Source organism: Suricata suricatta, chromosome 3, assembly GCF_006229205.1.
Source record: "Suricata suricatta isolate VVHF042 chromosome 3, meerkat_22Aug2017_6uvM2_HiC, whole genome shotgun sequence".
NCBI lineage: Eukaryota > Metazoa > Chordata > Mammalia > Carnivora > Herpestidae > Suricata > Suricata suricatta.
This window is the reverse complement of record NC_043702.1, coordinates 124,706,871-124,719,404: the sequence shown is the minus strand read 5'-3', so window position 1 is coordinate 124,719,404 and position 12,534 is coordinate 124,706,871. Positions and strand designations below refer to the sequence as shown.

The 12,534-nt window shown below is 36.0% G+C and overlaps 1 protein-coding gene across 6 annotated transcripts in view; it reads right to left on the bottom strand.

Annotated features, from left to right (window-relative positions):
* RABGAP1L (RAB GTPase activating protein 1 like) overlaps positions 1-12,534 on the bottom strand; it is a 719,423-nt gene that overhangs the window by 259,790 nt on the left and 447,099 nt on the right. For all 6 annotated transcript variants that reach the window (XM_029935097.1, XM_029935100.1, XM_029935099.1 and 3 more), the window contains 2 exons: positions 8,948-9,073; positions 6,747-6,890 (listed from right to left, as the gene is read on the bottom strand). In XM_029935097.1, the coding sequence (XP_029790957.1) occupies positions 6,747-6,890; positions 8,948-9,073 (270 nt within the window). The remainder of the gene's footprint in view (positions 1-6,746; positions 6,891-8,947; positions 9,074-12,534) is intronic.

Below are 12,534 nucleotides of genomic sequence, written 5' to 3'. Positions count from 1 at the left end.
TTTTGAAAGGGGCCATACAGTTGGTGGTATTTAATTAGATATCATAGTATTGTACTACCATTTTTTTTCACCACCCTAAGAAGAAAGGGGAGGCAGGAAATATATTCTAATTTGAAGGATCAATGATTTCCCTACATTTCACCAAATATCAAGTTATTATATAAAGCTGAATATATTTGATACTCCAAAAGTTGAACTATCCGATAAGAGTTAATTTCAAACATCAGCTGTTAGTTATCTTGTCAAGACTAAAATACTGTTCTTATATCTCTGAAAGGAGGTAGAAAAAAAATACTTCAAAAGGACGACTTCAATCACTAGTCAAGATGAAACAGAATTCAACTTCCATGAAGATAAATAGATAAAATTTTGGCTTTAGCAAAAAATGTATCTCAGCTAGAGGGTAACAAAGGTGGTTAGAAAGGTAAGAAAGAACCAACAGCTAACCCATTCTCCTAAGAATCTCTGAAGTCATCTAGTTACCTGAAGAAACTGAGAAGCAATAAAAGAGCTATACAGGTAGATAGAGCAGAATGAAGAGTAATATTATTAACTGGATATTTACTGTGTAGCAGGCACTTTATATTCATATTTTCATTTCAATCCTTAAAATAAACCTGGTAGATGGGTTTTGTTAGCATCGTTTTATAGAGAAACAAACTGAGACATATATAGGTAAAGTTACATACACAAAGTGACACAGGAAGAGCTAATTAAAAAGCCAAATATCTACACTCCAATGTCAAACTGTCTCTATGTTGTTTCTTCTATAATGGAATATATTGCTGGATTTTTCCCACTGGCTTAATTTCTCTCCTATAAGCACAAAAGTGATTCAGCTCAGGGTACCCAGGTGGTTGAGTCAGTTAAGCACCCAACTTCAGCTCAGGTCATGATCTCACAGTTTGTGAGTTCAAGCCCCACACCAGGCTCGATGCTGTCAGCATGGAGCCTGCTTTGGATCCTCTGTTCCCCTCTCTCTGCCCCTACCCTGCTTGGGCTCTTGCTCTCTCTCAAAAATAAATAAAACATTTTTTAAAAAGTGACTCAGCTCTTAGATTCAGTTCTTAGTTCCCATCTGTATGCAACTTCAGAAATCAAGTGATTGAGTTTTCAACCAAATGAGTTTTATTTTGTTCCATATTCATGAACTCTAATCTGATCTAGGATCTGCTCTCTAACAAAACAAAACAAAACAAAATAAAAAACCTGCCTTTGATCACAAGAAGACTTTCACTAAATAAAAACAACTCAAAAGGTAATGTTCAAAATACTTTGGAGAGCTGCTTGGTGCCATATACTAAACCCTTATATACACGTATACATGCCGGCAATCCCCCTCCTATGGAGGGACCCACAGAAGCACCTTTGGATGTTTGCTGAAAGATGAGTTGGGGGCGCCTGGGTGGCTCAGTCAGTTGAGCATCCAACTTCAGCTCAGGTCAGGATCTCACGGTTCAGGAGTTCAAGCCCTGCATTGGGTTTGCTGCTATCAGCACAGAGCCCTCTTTGGATCCTCGGTCCCCGCCCCCATCTGCCCTTCCCCCGCCTCAAAAATAAATAAAGATTAAAAAGAAAAGAAAAGGCAAGTTGAAGAATGTTCATAGCAACACTATTTACAATAACCCTAATCTGGAAACAACCCAAATGTCCATCAACAATACAATGGAAAAATGGACACGTTTTAATATATTCGTACAATGGAACAAATGAACCATGCCTAGATATAACTATATGGATGAATCTCACAAACATAGTGATAAATGAAAAACCTCCATCAAAAGAGTTCATATTCTACTATTCCATTTAAATAAAGTTCAAAAAAAATCAAAACTAATCTATGGAGTTAGAAATCAGGACAGTGGTTACTCAGAGAGGCAGTGAAGGAAGGCAGGGGCACTGAAACAGAGGAGGGGGCTTCTGAAAATCAGACTGTGTTCTGCTTCTTTTTGATCTGGGTGCTTGTTACATAAGTTATGTTCACTTTATGAAAAATCACCATGTTTTACATTAATTCTTGCACATTTTCTTTTAATCTGTTATACTTCAACAGACGGTTCTTTTTTAAATGTTTATTTTTGAGAGACAGAGAGAGAGCACATGAGAAGGGGAAGGTAAGAAAGAGAGAGAGACACAGAAACTGAAGCAGACTCCAGGCTCTGAGCCTTTAGCACAGAGTCTGATGTGGGGTTTGAACACATGAACCATGAGATCATGACCTGAGCCGAAGTCAGACAATTAATCAACTGAGCCACCAGGTGTCCCAAAAAGTTCTTTAAAAAAAACACTATTCTGGGGCTCCTGGGTGGCTTAGTTGGTTAAGCATCTGACTTTGGCTCAGGTCATGTTCTCTCGGTTTGTGGGTCTGAGCCCAACACAGGACTCTGTGCTAATAGCTCTCAGAGCCTGGAGCCTGCTTTGGATTCTGCGTCTCCCCTACCCCCCACCACTCTGCTTCTCTCCAGCTTGCACTCTCTCTCTTACTCTCTCTCAAAAATAAATAAACATTTTTTAAAAAGCACTATTCTATTCTTGGTGGGTTAATAGCACAATATTTACACTGTTACTGTTAATTCTTATAGCCTTTTTCTGATCTCATATAGAGGTAGACAATAAACCATAAAAGGTTTTGTTCTTTATAAAAACAATGATTTTCATTTAAATTATTGGATAAATGATAATTTATAGAAAGTTCCATTCATCTCAACATAATAAAATGTTTTTTCAAACTCTAATTTAAAATTCTGATGTCATCATCTCCACTAAATAAGGGAATTAACCTGAGTTGCCATTTATTCAGCTTTATATAAACATTTTTAATACAACTATTAACAACTAGAAGTTTTTAATTCCAACTGCACTGCCAAAGTCTACTAACATCTTCCAGAATTTTCTACCACTAAATTAGCTTCATATTTTTGACCTCCAGATGAATGAAAAAATCCTGAAAAGCATATAGCACAGGAAAATATGAGAGGAGGATATGCTTTCTAAAAGGCTCAAGCGCAAGGTCTTTCTCACTTTGCAATAGGATCTTTGAGCAAAATAATTCTGCAGATTAACACTTCTGGGGTTTTTTGGACAGAATGATAAATTCTAAAAAATCAAATTTTTCATCTGAGAATTTCTCAGTGTTCCGTTTGTCACTAAACATTAATTCGTGGCCATGAAGATTTAAATCATTTTCCTAAAAAAGAAAATATGGCAAAAAAAGTACCTATAGATGATTCTATTTAAGACTGTTATTCCTCCTTTTAGAATATTCTACCTCATATGAAAGAAGAGCTTTGATATAAATAGTTTATTAACTACAAGAAGGAAAGGGGCAAAGAGAAAACACAGACAGGCAGGAAATAAAAGTTTATCTAAAAATTTCCTTTGCAAAATAATCCTCTGACAAAGATGAGTTAGCGAAAGAATGGATATCCTGATAAACCTTCCCAATAAAATTTATTTTGAACTGTTGAGGGATGTTATTATTTATTTCTCTGGTTGCCACGATCCTGTGATTACAACCTACTCCATGTTTTGTAAAGCTATGCAACTTCCTTTAACAACTACAGAATATAGGTTTAGGTGGAGGTAAAGTAATATATAATATACTTATTAATTTTAATAAGCATTAAGATCTTTCAAACATTGTAACTAGAAATCACAGTCGGTAACTGATAAGAAGTCTTACAAATCTACTTTTCGTTTCCCTACCATAAATCTACGAATGTTCTTAGCAATTGACATTAGAAATTCCTGCATCTTCAAGATAAAAATTTCCTGAGAAATTATGAATCTGGGTTCCAGAAGACCCATGGACAATATATTCACTGTCGGGTATGGAATGATTGAGATAGAGACAATTTTAGAAGGTCATCAGTCCAGTGAACTAAAGGATAGTGTTGTTATTCTGCCAAAAGTGACTGAGAAATCCAATTTAACTGATATAATTAAGCATATTAATTTCATTCTCTTTACTATAATGAACAGTAGAGAACAATCTAGTATGAAATTAGATAGTCTCTTTCAACAAAAAACATGAAGCAAGGATATTAACATTTGCAAGCTCCTACCATATATAAAGATAAAACTGTTAAAAGCTCATACCCTCACTTTCCTATTTTTTATAAACACCATGAAATACTAAACTCAGCTCAGTATGAAAATTCTAGTCCCCCAGTGATTAAAATGAATAGGACCTATGAATATTTACTTATCAAAACTAAACTTTAGTATTACTTTAAGTTCACAGAACTCAAAGCTATAAATTTGCTTTTTCACTTTCGAAGAGCATTGCACTGAATTAGAGTAAGAACTGCTCACCACATCAATTTGGATAATCAGGCCAAGTAGAATTTTTAGTACAACTGCCTAAATTTGTGTATACTGTGATCACACCATTTTGACTTTGATAAAGTTTTAGCTTCTAATTCTGCATTCTTCCTTTAGGTTAAATTTAGATAGGCATTTTAGAAATGAATTTGTCAGTTAAAAACAAAAATTGGGGAGCTACTACATTATCATTCAGGTTCCCCAGCTGTTACATATTCAGAATTGGGGAACTTATTCTGTGACCTTCAGCAAGTCACTCAACCTTTCTTTATCAAAATAGATTATACATGTTTAAAACTCTGATGCCCTTACAAAATGCTCTGCAACTTTCAAGTCCTGGGCAACTGTCAACTAGAACCTCGGAAAGCAGGACCCAACGCTGCTTGCATATGAAATGGTCAGTGCTATGACAGGCTAGAAATAACAGCTTCACTTTGTGCAGCTGGCATATTTTATCTTCTTTAGTCTTATTTTTTAAATGAAATTTCTAGTCCCCAGCGTGATTAAAATGGTCAGACTTTTAAGAAAGAGGAAACGTTGTATATAAAAAGTAGTGTAGAAATACAAAACTATCAGCATCACCTGATGAGTGGATCAAGAAGATGTGGTGTATATATATACAATGGAGTACTACATGGCAATGAGAAAGAATGAAATCTGGCCATTTGTAGCAAAGTGGATGGACCTCGAGGGCGTCAGGCTAAGCGAAATAAGTCAAGCAGAGAAGAACAGATACCATATGTTTGCACTCATAGGTCTAACAGGAGAAACCTAACAGAGGACCATAAGGAGGGGGAGGGGGAAAGAGAGTTGGGGAGAGAGAGGGATGCAAATCATGACAGACTATTGAATACTGAAAACAAACCGAAGGTTTAAGGGGAAGGGGGGGGAAGGGGGGCGGTGGTAATGGAGGTGGGCACGTGTGGGGAAGCGCACTGGGTGTTATATGGAAAGCAATTTGACAATAAACTATTAAAAAAAAAGAAATACAAAACTATCCAGATTATATTAGGTTTATACTTTTGATTACTCTAGCTTTCTAACTGAAGACAGTATAATTCATGTACATATATATTCCCAATAATAAAAAATGTAATACAGCAGCTTTCCTATCACTGTCAGACATTTTGACCGGGAGTATATGATGCATGTATGTGTAATGTTGCTTAATTCTTTAAAAGAGTAAAGTAAATATGGGGCACCTGGGTGGCTCAGTCAGTTAAGCACTTGACTCCTGACTTTGGTTCTGGTCATGATCTTGATATCAAGCCCTGTGTTGGGCTCCACACTGGGTGTGGAGCCTGCTTGAGATTCTCACTCTCTCCCCTCTCTGCCCTTTCCTCCTTCAAAAACAAGGAGTAAATAAATTTAACCATCTAAGGAAATAAAAACAATAAAAGAAACAAATTCAGATACCTAAAATATTCTGCAAACTAATTTTCAAAACATTCTACCTGAAAATATAATTATACGATGTAGAAACTTCACTGTATCACTTCACTGTTACCTGGTAGGCATTTCAAACATCATATACAATTGAAATGTCTTATGAATTGAGGATTAAATTACTATACAACTAGAGGACAAACTGATGTTACCAAAGGGGAGGAAGGTAGGGGGATGGGTAAAATAGTTTATGAGAATTAAGAAGTACACTTGTTTGATGAGCACTAGGTGTCTTTTTTTTAATGTTTATTTATTTTTGAGGGGCGGAGTTGGGGGAGCAGAGAGAAAGAGAGACAACAGAATGTGAAACAGGCTCCAGGCTCTGAGCTTTCAGCACAGAGCCCGATGCGGACTTACAAACTGTGAGATCATGACTTGAGCTGCAGTCCAACATTTAACCTACTACTGAGCTAGCCAGGCGCCCTGAACACTCGGTGTTGTATGGAGTGCTGGATCACTATATTGTACACCTGAACCTAATGTAACACTGTATGTTAGCTATACTGGCATTTAGAATAGAATAGGATAGGATAGGATAGGATAGGATAGGATAGGATAGGATAGGATAGAGTAAAATTAAATTAAGTTAAATTAAATTAAAAATTACTGTATAATTTTCATTTATATTCACTCTTGGAGTATGACTGCATTACTATTAAAAACACCTGATTTTAAATTTATTTATTTAACTCCTTTATGTTAGTAATATATTATTACACAGATAAAGGGTTATTATGAATTTCAATTATGCAAATTTAATTACCCCATCTTACTTTGTAGGAATTATATATGCCTAAACATTTTCATTTCTCACAAATAATAAAATTAAAACTAAAGTAGTCTTTACTAAAAATTCAAAGAGAACTTTATGGTATTTATGGTTTGAAGTACAGGAAAAAGTAAAATAAAAATTGTATCCACTTTAACTAGAAGTATTTTGTACTTTGGCTTAGGGAGGGGGGATGGAGCCGCTCTACCTCACAAAGCAGTAAGTCAATGATGTGGAAGACCATGCAGAGCGGGAACTTGGCAGTGAACAAGGTGAGAAACCACTGGGACGCGTACATATGAGCTTCCAGGTGCAGGTCACAAAAATGGTTATGCAGGTCCGGTAACTGCTCCTAAAAAGTCAACGTGGAAAATTGAGGGGAAGGAAGACTGAGAAGCTTTATTTCCTACCACAACTGTAATGGAGGACAAGCTTTCTATGACCACTCTCAATTTTTTGTGGCATCCACTGAATTTTATGTAATTATACAGAATTACACAGAAGCAGTGATAGGAGATGAACAAGGGGGATACAGGATAATCAAGGAAAATGATGGCAGACTTGTTATGAATAAATAACAAAGATCACTTCTTGCTCACTTGACTGTTCTTGTTTCTTGGGAAATGCTCGCTCTGACAGAACACCTATAGTCTAATGATGAAGTATAATGTATGAAATTGGATGTCTCCTAAAAATTTCTTTAGGCTACCCTGATCCTTTTCTTCCAACTTACACAAGTAAGTGCTTTTCAAAAGCATGAAAGGTAAAGTACAGAGTATTAGCATAGCTATTCTTGTAACTGAAATACAAAGCAAATATATGTAAAAACCCACATTAGTTATGTTTTTATAAACAGATCACAAAAACAAAAAGAAAAGCCCTACTTCTTGCTTTGTGAAAAAGCACCCAGAGGTACCCATTAGGTAATGCAAATTGGGTGTCCAAATGATCATCCACTGCAAGATGCTAACAGAAAAATGTGCCTGGGTTTCTTCATAGTTCCACAAACTTGCTATTCATTTATCAGTTACATTTATTTGACTCTTAAAGCTTTTAAGAATACTGACCTTAAAAAAAAAAAAACGTACACTTCTGTAAATAAAAGGTAAAGAAGTGAAAAATCCCAAATATTTACTTGTAAGAATTAAATCTCTAAAAAAGAGCCTATGGCTTTTAATATCCATAGTTACCAGATTCTTCTACAGTCTTTTTTCTCCACAATGCCCATATGTCATTGTGCTGACAGTTCATTTGACATCTTACCCCCTTTTCATTTCTTCTTATTGTTTAAGGTTTTCTACCCTCCTACATTCTTTTTTAGTAAAGTTGTCCTTAACTCCACTGCTGATTTTCTGTCTTCCCTGGTCTAGTCTTTCAGTCTCCTATTGACTTCACTTGCCTCTTTAGATACCTACGGGTTTCCTGACAGGTGGTACCAATGAGCTCTGACCAGTATCTCTGTTGCTGCATCCCCCTAACCTTCTCCCTTACCATTTTACTTTTCTCCAACATGGAATCAATCCATTTGTGTATTTCCTTCACATTCCTCTTGGATTCCCAATACCCCAAATAGAGAAAGCCATCTAAACATGACGCACAGGGATGCCTGGATGGCTTAGTGGGTTGAGCATCCAACTTTGGCTCAGGTCATGATCTCACAGTTCATGAGTTTGAGCGCCACTTCAGGCTCACTGCTGTCAGCACGGAGCCTGCTTCAGATCCTCTGTCCCCTCTTTCTCTTCCTCTGCCTCTCTCTCTCAATCTCAAAAATAAACATTTAAAAAATAAATATAAGATTTCCAACATCAGGTCAAATTTCAAAGCTCCTCAGTAATTCCTTTTATCAGCACTAGTCATTAGCTTTGCACTTTCTTTTTTATGTCATATTTGACACAGATAAAATAATGTGTTCCTCTTACATACAAATTTACATAAACATATTGTGAAACAGTTTGAGATCAGGACATTATATGAGTAAAGATTTTTAAACACATCTCTATATTAAAATGTTTAAGTTTTTTATTCTCTTTCAATACCTTTCTGTCCCCCAAAGAGTCCTGTACATGTGGACCTAAATATGGTACTGGTGCTATTTAAGGTGGAGAAAGCTCTTAGGTATTTCCATTTTTATTCTGAAAATATGTTCATTTCTTTACAAATAATACTTAGGAATCTTCACTGACTTAACTCACTACATTAAAGTTGAATATTTTAAATGGAAGACTATTTTAAAAATGACCAAATGGTTAAATAAATATTAACACCAATGTAGGTATTGGTCAGAGACCAACTATATCTACATTTTCTGTTGAATCCCATTAAACTTTCATGAATCATTATTGTTCATCACTTTTATTACTTTTCTGTAATTCAAAAAGCCCGAGTGATAAAAGCCTAATTTTCATTTACCTGCATTAGTCTCTCCAACTGATAGAATTTACAGTGAAGATCTTCAAAGTTGTTTTTGTAGAGATCTCGTAAACCATAGTCATACATGATTTTCACCAAAACACAGAATGCTTGTTCCTCTGGCATCTATAGGAAAGCAGATACATATAGAACATGACTGAGTGGCATTTGGCCAGAATGTCAGAAAAGTTCCTTCACATTAGTAGTCCTCTGCATTAATGACTAAAGACCTCTGTTCACAGTTCCTGAGTTCAAGCCCCACATCAGGCTCTGGGCTGGTGGTGTGGAATGAGTGGGATTCTTTCTATCTGCCCCTCCCCTGCTCATGCTCTCTCTCTCTCTCAAAATAATAAATAAACTTAAAAAAAAATAGGTAATATAGTCATATGATTCAAAAATAAAAATGATGCAAAAGTATATAAAGGTAAGTCTTATTCTTCTCTATCTCCAAGTATAATAACCCCTGTACCTGGCCCCTGCCTCTTTGGCACAACCTCATAACTATGCTCAATAATTTCTCATGTATCCTACTCGTGTCTCTCTATGTAAATAAAAGAATCACACTTCTTATTTTTTTTCCTTATCTACATAACATTCTATAAACACTACTATGCACCTTGCTTCCCTCCCTCCCCAAACATATTCCCAAAGGAGGGGCTGCTGGGTCAAAGGATCAGTGCAGCTTCAATTTGGAAAGACAGGGAGACACTGCCCTCCCACAGTCTTCTTGATGCTACTTTCTTCCTATATAGATAGTTTTTAGGAAAGAATGTTATGAACTTCTATCATTCAGAGTTAAATGACAAAATGTAATATACTCTTCCTAAGGGTTTTTGATCTGAAGAGAAAATGAAATTTTAAAATTTAAGAAACAAACCTCTACATTGTGGTATTAATAAACTGAAGGGATTTAGGAAGAAACATATCCAATATTCTAGAAATTACAATAACCCAACAGAAAAAGACTTTACCCTTAACTCACTGTCCTAAAATGTAGCTGTTATGTAAACATTTACTTTCAATGTCACTTCTTTGAAAGTCTGACCATGGCTGATTATGGTATTTGACACCTTGTTAGATTAACTACCTGCCTGAATAACTGAATCAAGTAGAGTTATATTTACCCACTTAGGAATGTAACTGTTTATTTAAGTTCCTACACAAATTGGCCACTTCTCTTTTCTACTTACAAACCATAAAATATATAACTTAGTTAAATAAAACCTAAAGTTTACTAAGTACACTTAGCTGTTGTCCTTTTGATTCTATAATTATTTCCTTATTTCTTATTTTTTAAGCTTATTTATTTTGAGAGAGAGAGAAAGAAAGAGAGAGAGAGAGAGAGAAAGAGAGAGAGCGAGCGAGCACACGTGCACACACATGCAGGGGAGGGGCAGAGAGTGAGGGAGAGAAAGAATCCCAAGCAGGCTCCACACTGTCAGCTGAGAGCCCAATATAGGGCTCAAACTCAGGAACCATAAGATCATGACCTGAGCCGAAGTCAAGAGTCAGACGCTTAACTCACTAAGCTCCCTAGGCATCCTTGCTTTCTTTTTTATCTGTGAGTTGTTTGGGGTTTTAACCCCAGGTGTTCAAGTAAGCAAATGTTTTTCAGCTTACACTCATTTATTTAGATACAAGTACACTGTATTCTTTCCCCCTTTAGCAATTCTGTCATCAAAGCCACAAGTGACAGACTTGCACATGGATGGTCTACCTCTCATACCACCATGGTCTTAGTCTCTCCATCTTCCTCTTGGATCTCTCCTTAAATGGCCATACAAAAGCGCTCATGTAAGGTAATTGTAGCCAGCCCTAGAGAAATGAATTCACTTATAATCTCCCTTTAAGTGAATGATGTTTAAATAGTTGGTATCCTATAAAAGATATAAATCTTTATTTCCTTAAATGGGTAAAACCATTAAAGTAAGTGAAAGGCTGTTTGGGATTCACACATGCAGTCACTGAGCATGAGAGGTGCATGCAGTGTGCTAGGCCCTGGGCATACAGAAGTAATGGTATAGCATCTTCCCAAAGGACAACTAAATAGGCAACTCTCTTTGACTTTGATATGGCCACAGAGATCCTAGGATAATCAACATCGCTACAGCTAGGCCCAAGTAGAAGTAGGGGTGGGTATGAGCTCAACCAGAAAAATGACAAATGAGCATAAATTTCTGCTTTGCTTTTAGGTAGGGAGCTTAAATTCTCCCTCCCTCCATCACTATCTCCACTCTTCTCTGCTCCCTCCTGCCCACTCCCCATCCGTTTCTCTCTCACACACAAACAATATGTTTAATACATGTTCTTAAAGAGACAAAAGCATTTTTCAGTTTGAACTTGACTCCCCCAAATAAAGTAGCACAATCCCAGTCCATAACCTTTACGTAAAAAAAAAATCTCTATTTGGGGGAGTGGGGAATCTTAGAGCTATTATCCTTCATGTCTAGCTTCAGGCACCAAAAGCTAAGTTTTCAATTTCCATCAGTTCACATGCCACACAAAAATGGTAGACCAACCCTATAAAATACCAGGCCAGCTGAGATAAAGTCACGACTGACCATCTGTGAAGACTAAAGTTAGGGATAGTAAGTTCTTACGGGATCTTAGATACTGATTAAAAATGAACCCCTATTAAGACAAAAAGGTTGCTAACAAAATAAGTGAAAAAGTAATGTGAAACACATATAATCCTTTGGGAAGTGAAAATGCAACCTTCTTTCTCTAGTTTAAACACTAACTGCAATCTATTTAGTATGTCTAATTAAGCTTCCCTTGATATTTCTGTTTGTATTAGTAGCAGCAACCAGGGAAAGCAAATAAAACTTAGCAGAAAATGTTAAAGATTTTAAAATGAAAATAAAGATCTAAAAATATATAAAATATACAACAAATACCGACTGATATTTAAACTGCAAAGGCTTGTAATGATATTTTGTTTTTGAAGGATAAGACAATACACATTTGAGGAAGATATTATAACTCAGAGAAGTGTCAGTGTCAGGGAGTAAAAGCTGAGCCTAGCCTGGTGGTATTGTGAAATGTGAAAAATAAAATATGAAAATATAGTTTGGAAATTCTTTTATAAAGTTTTATTTAAAATCTACACCCCATGTGGGGCTTAAACTCACAACCCTGTGATCAAGAGTCACGTGCTCTTCCAACTGAGCCAGCGAGGCACCCCCACAGTTTGGAAATTCTAAACAATAATCACTTACTGATGGCCACTTAATGAGTTCAATAATGGCATAAAATTTTATTTCTAAAATCAAATAATTTATTAGCTTTGTCAATGCAAATAAACATAATACTAATAATTCCATTAACAAGTTGGGTAACAGGGATCTTGCTAAAGCATTAGGAGTATGTGACCATTATCCAGAACTCATCAAATAGCACAAAGTAAATGGACTGGGTTGAGAAGTGCTGTGCAGTTCCGCAGCATTTGAAAGTATTTCCATCATCCATATAAAACATTTGCAAACAGGCTCAGAGGACAGATAACAGGACGATGTGGCAAAATAGTAAGCAATTTTCAGTATTTACTACTTTTGGATTTTAATACATTATCTATCTAATTGTAAACT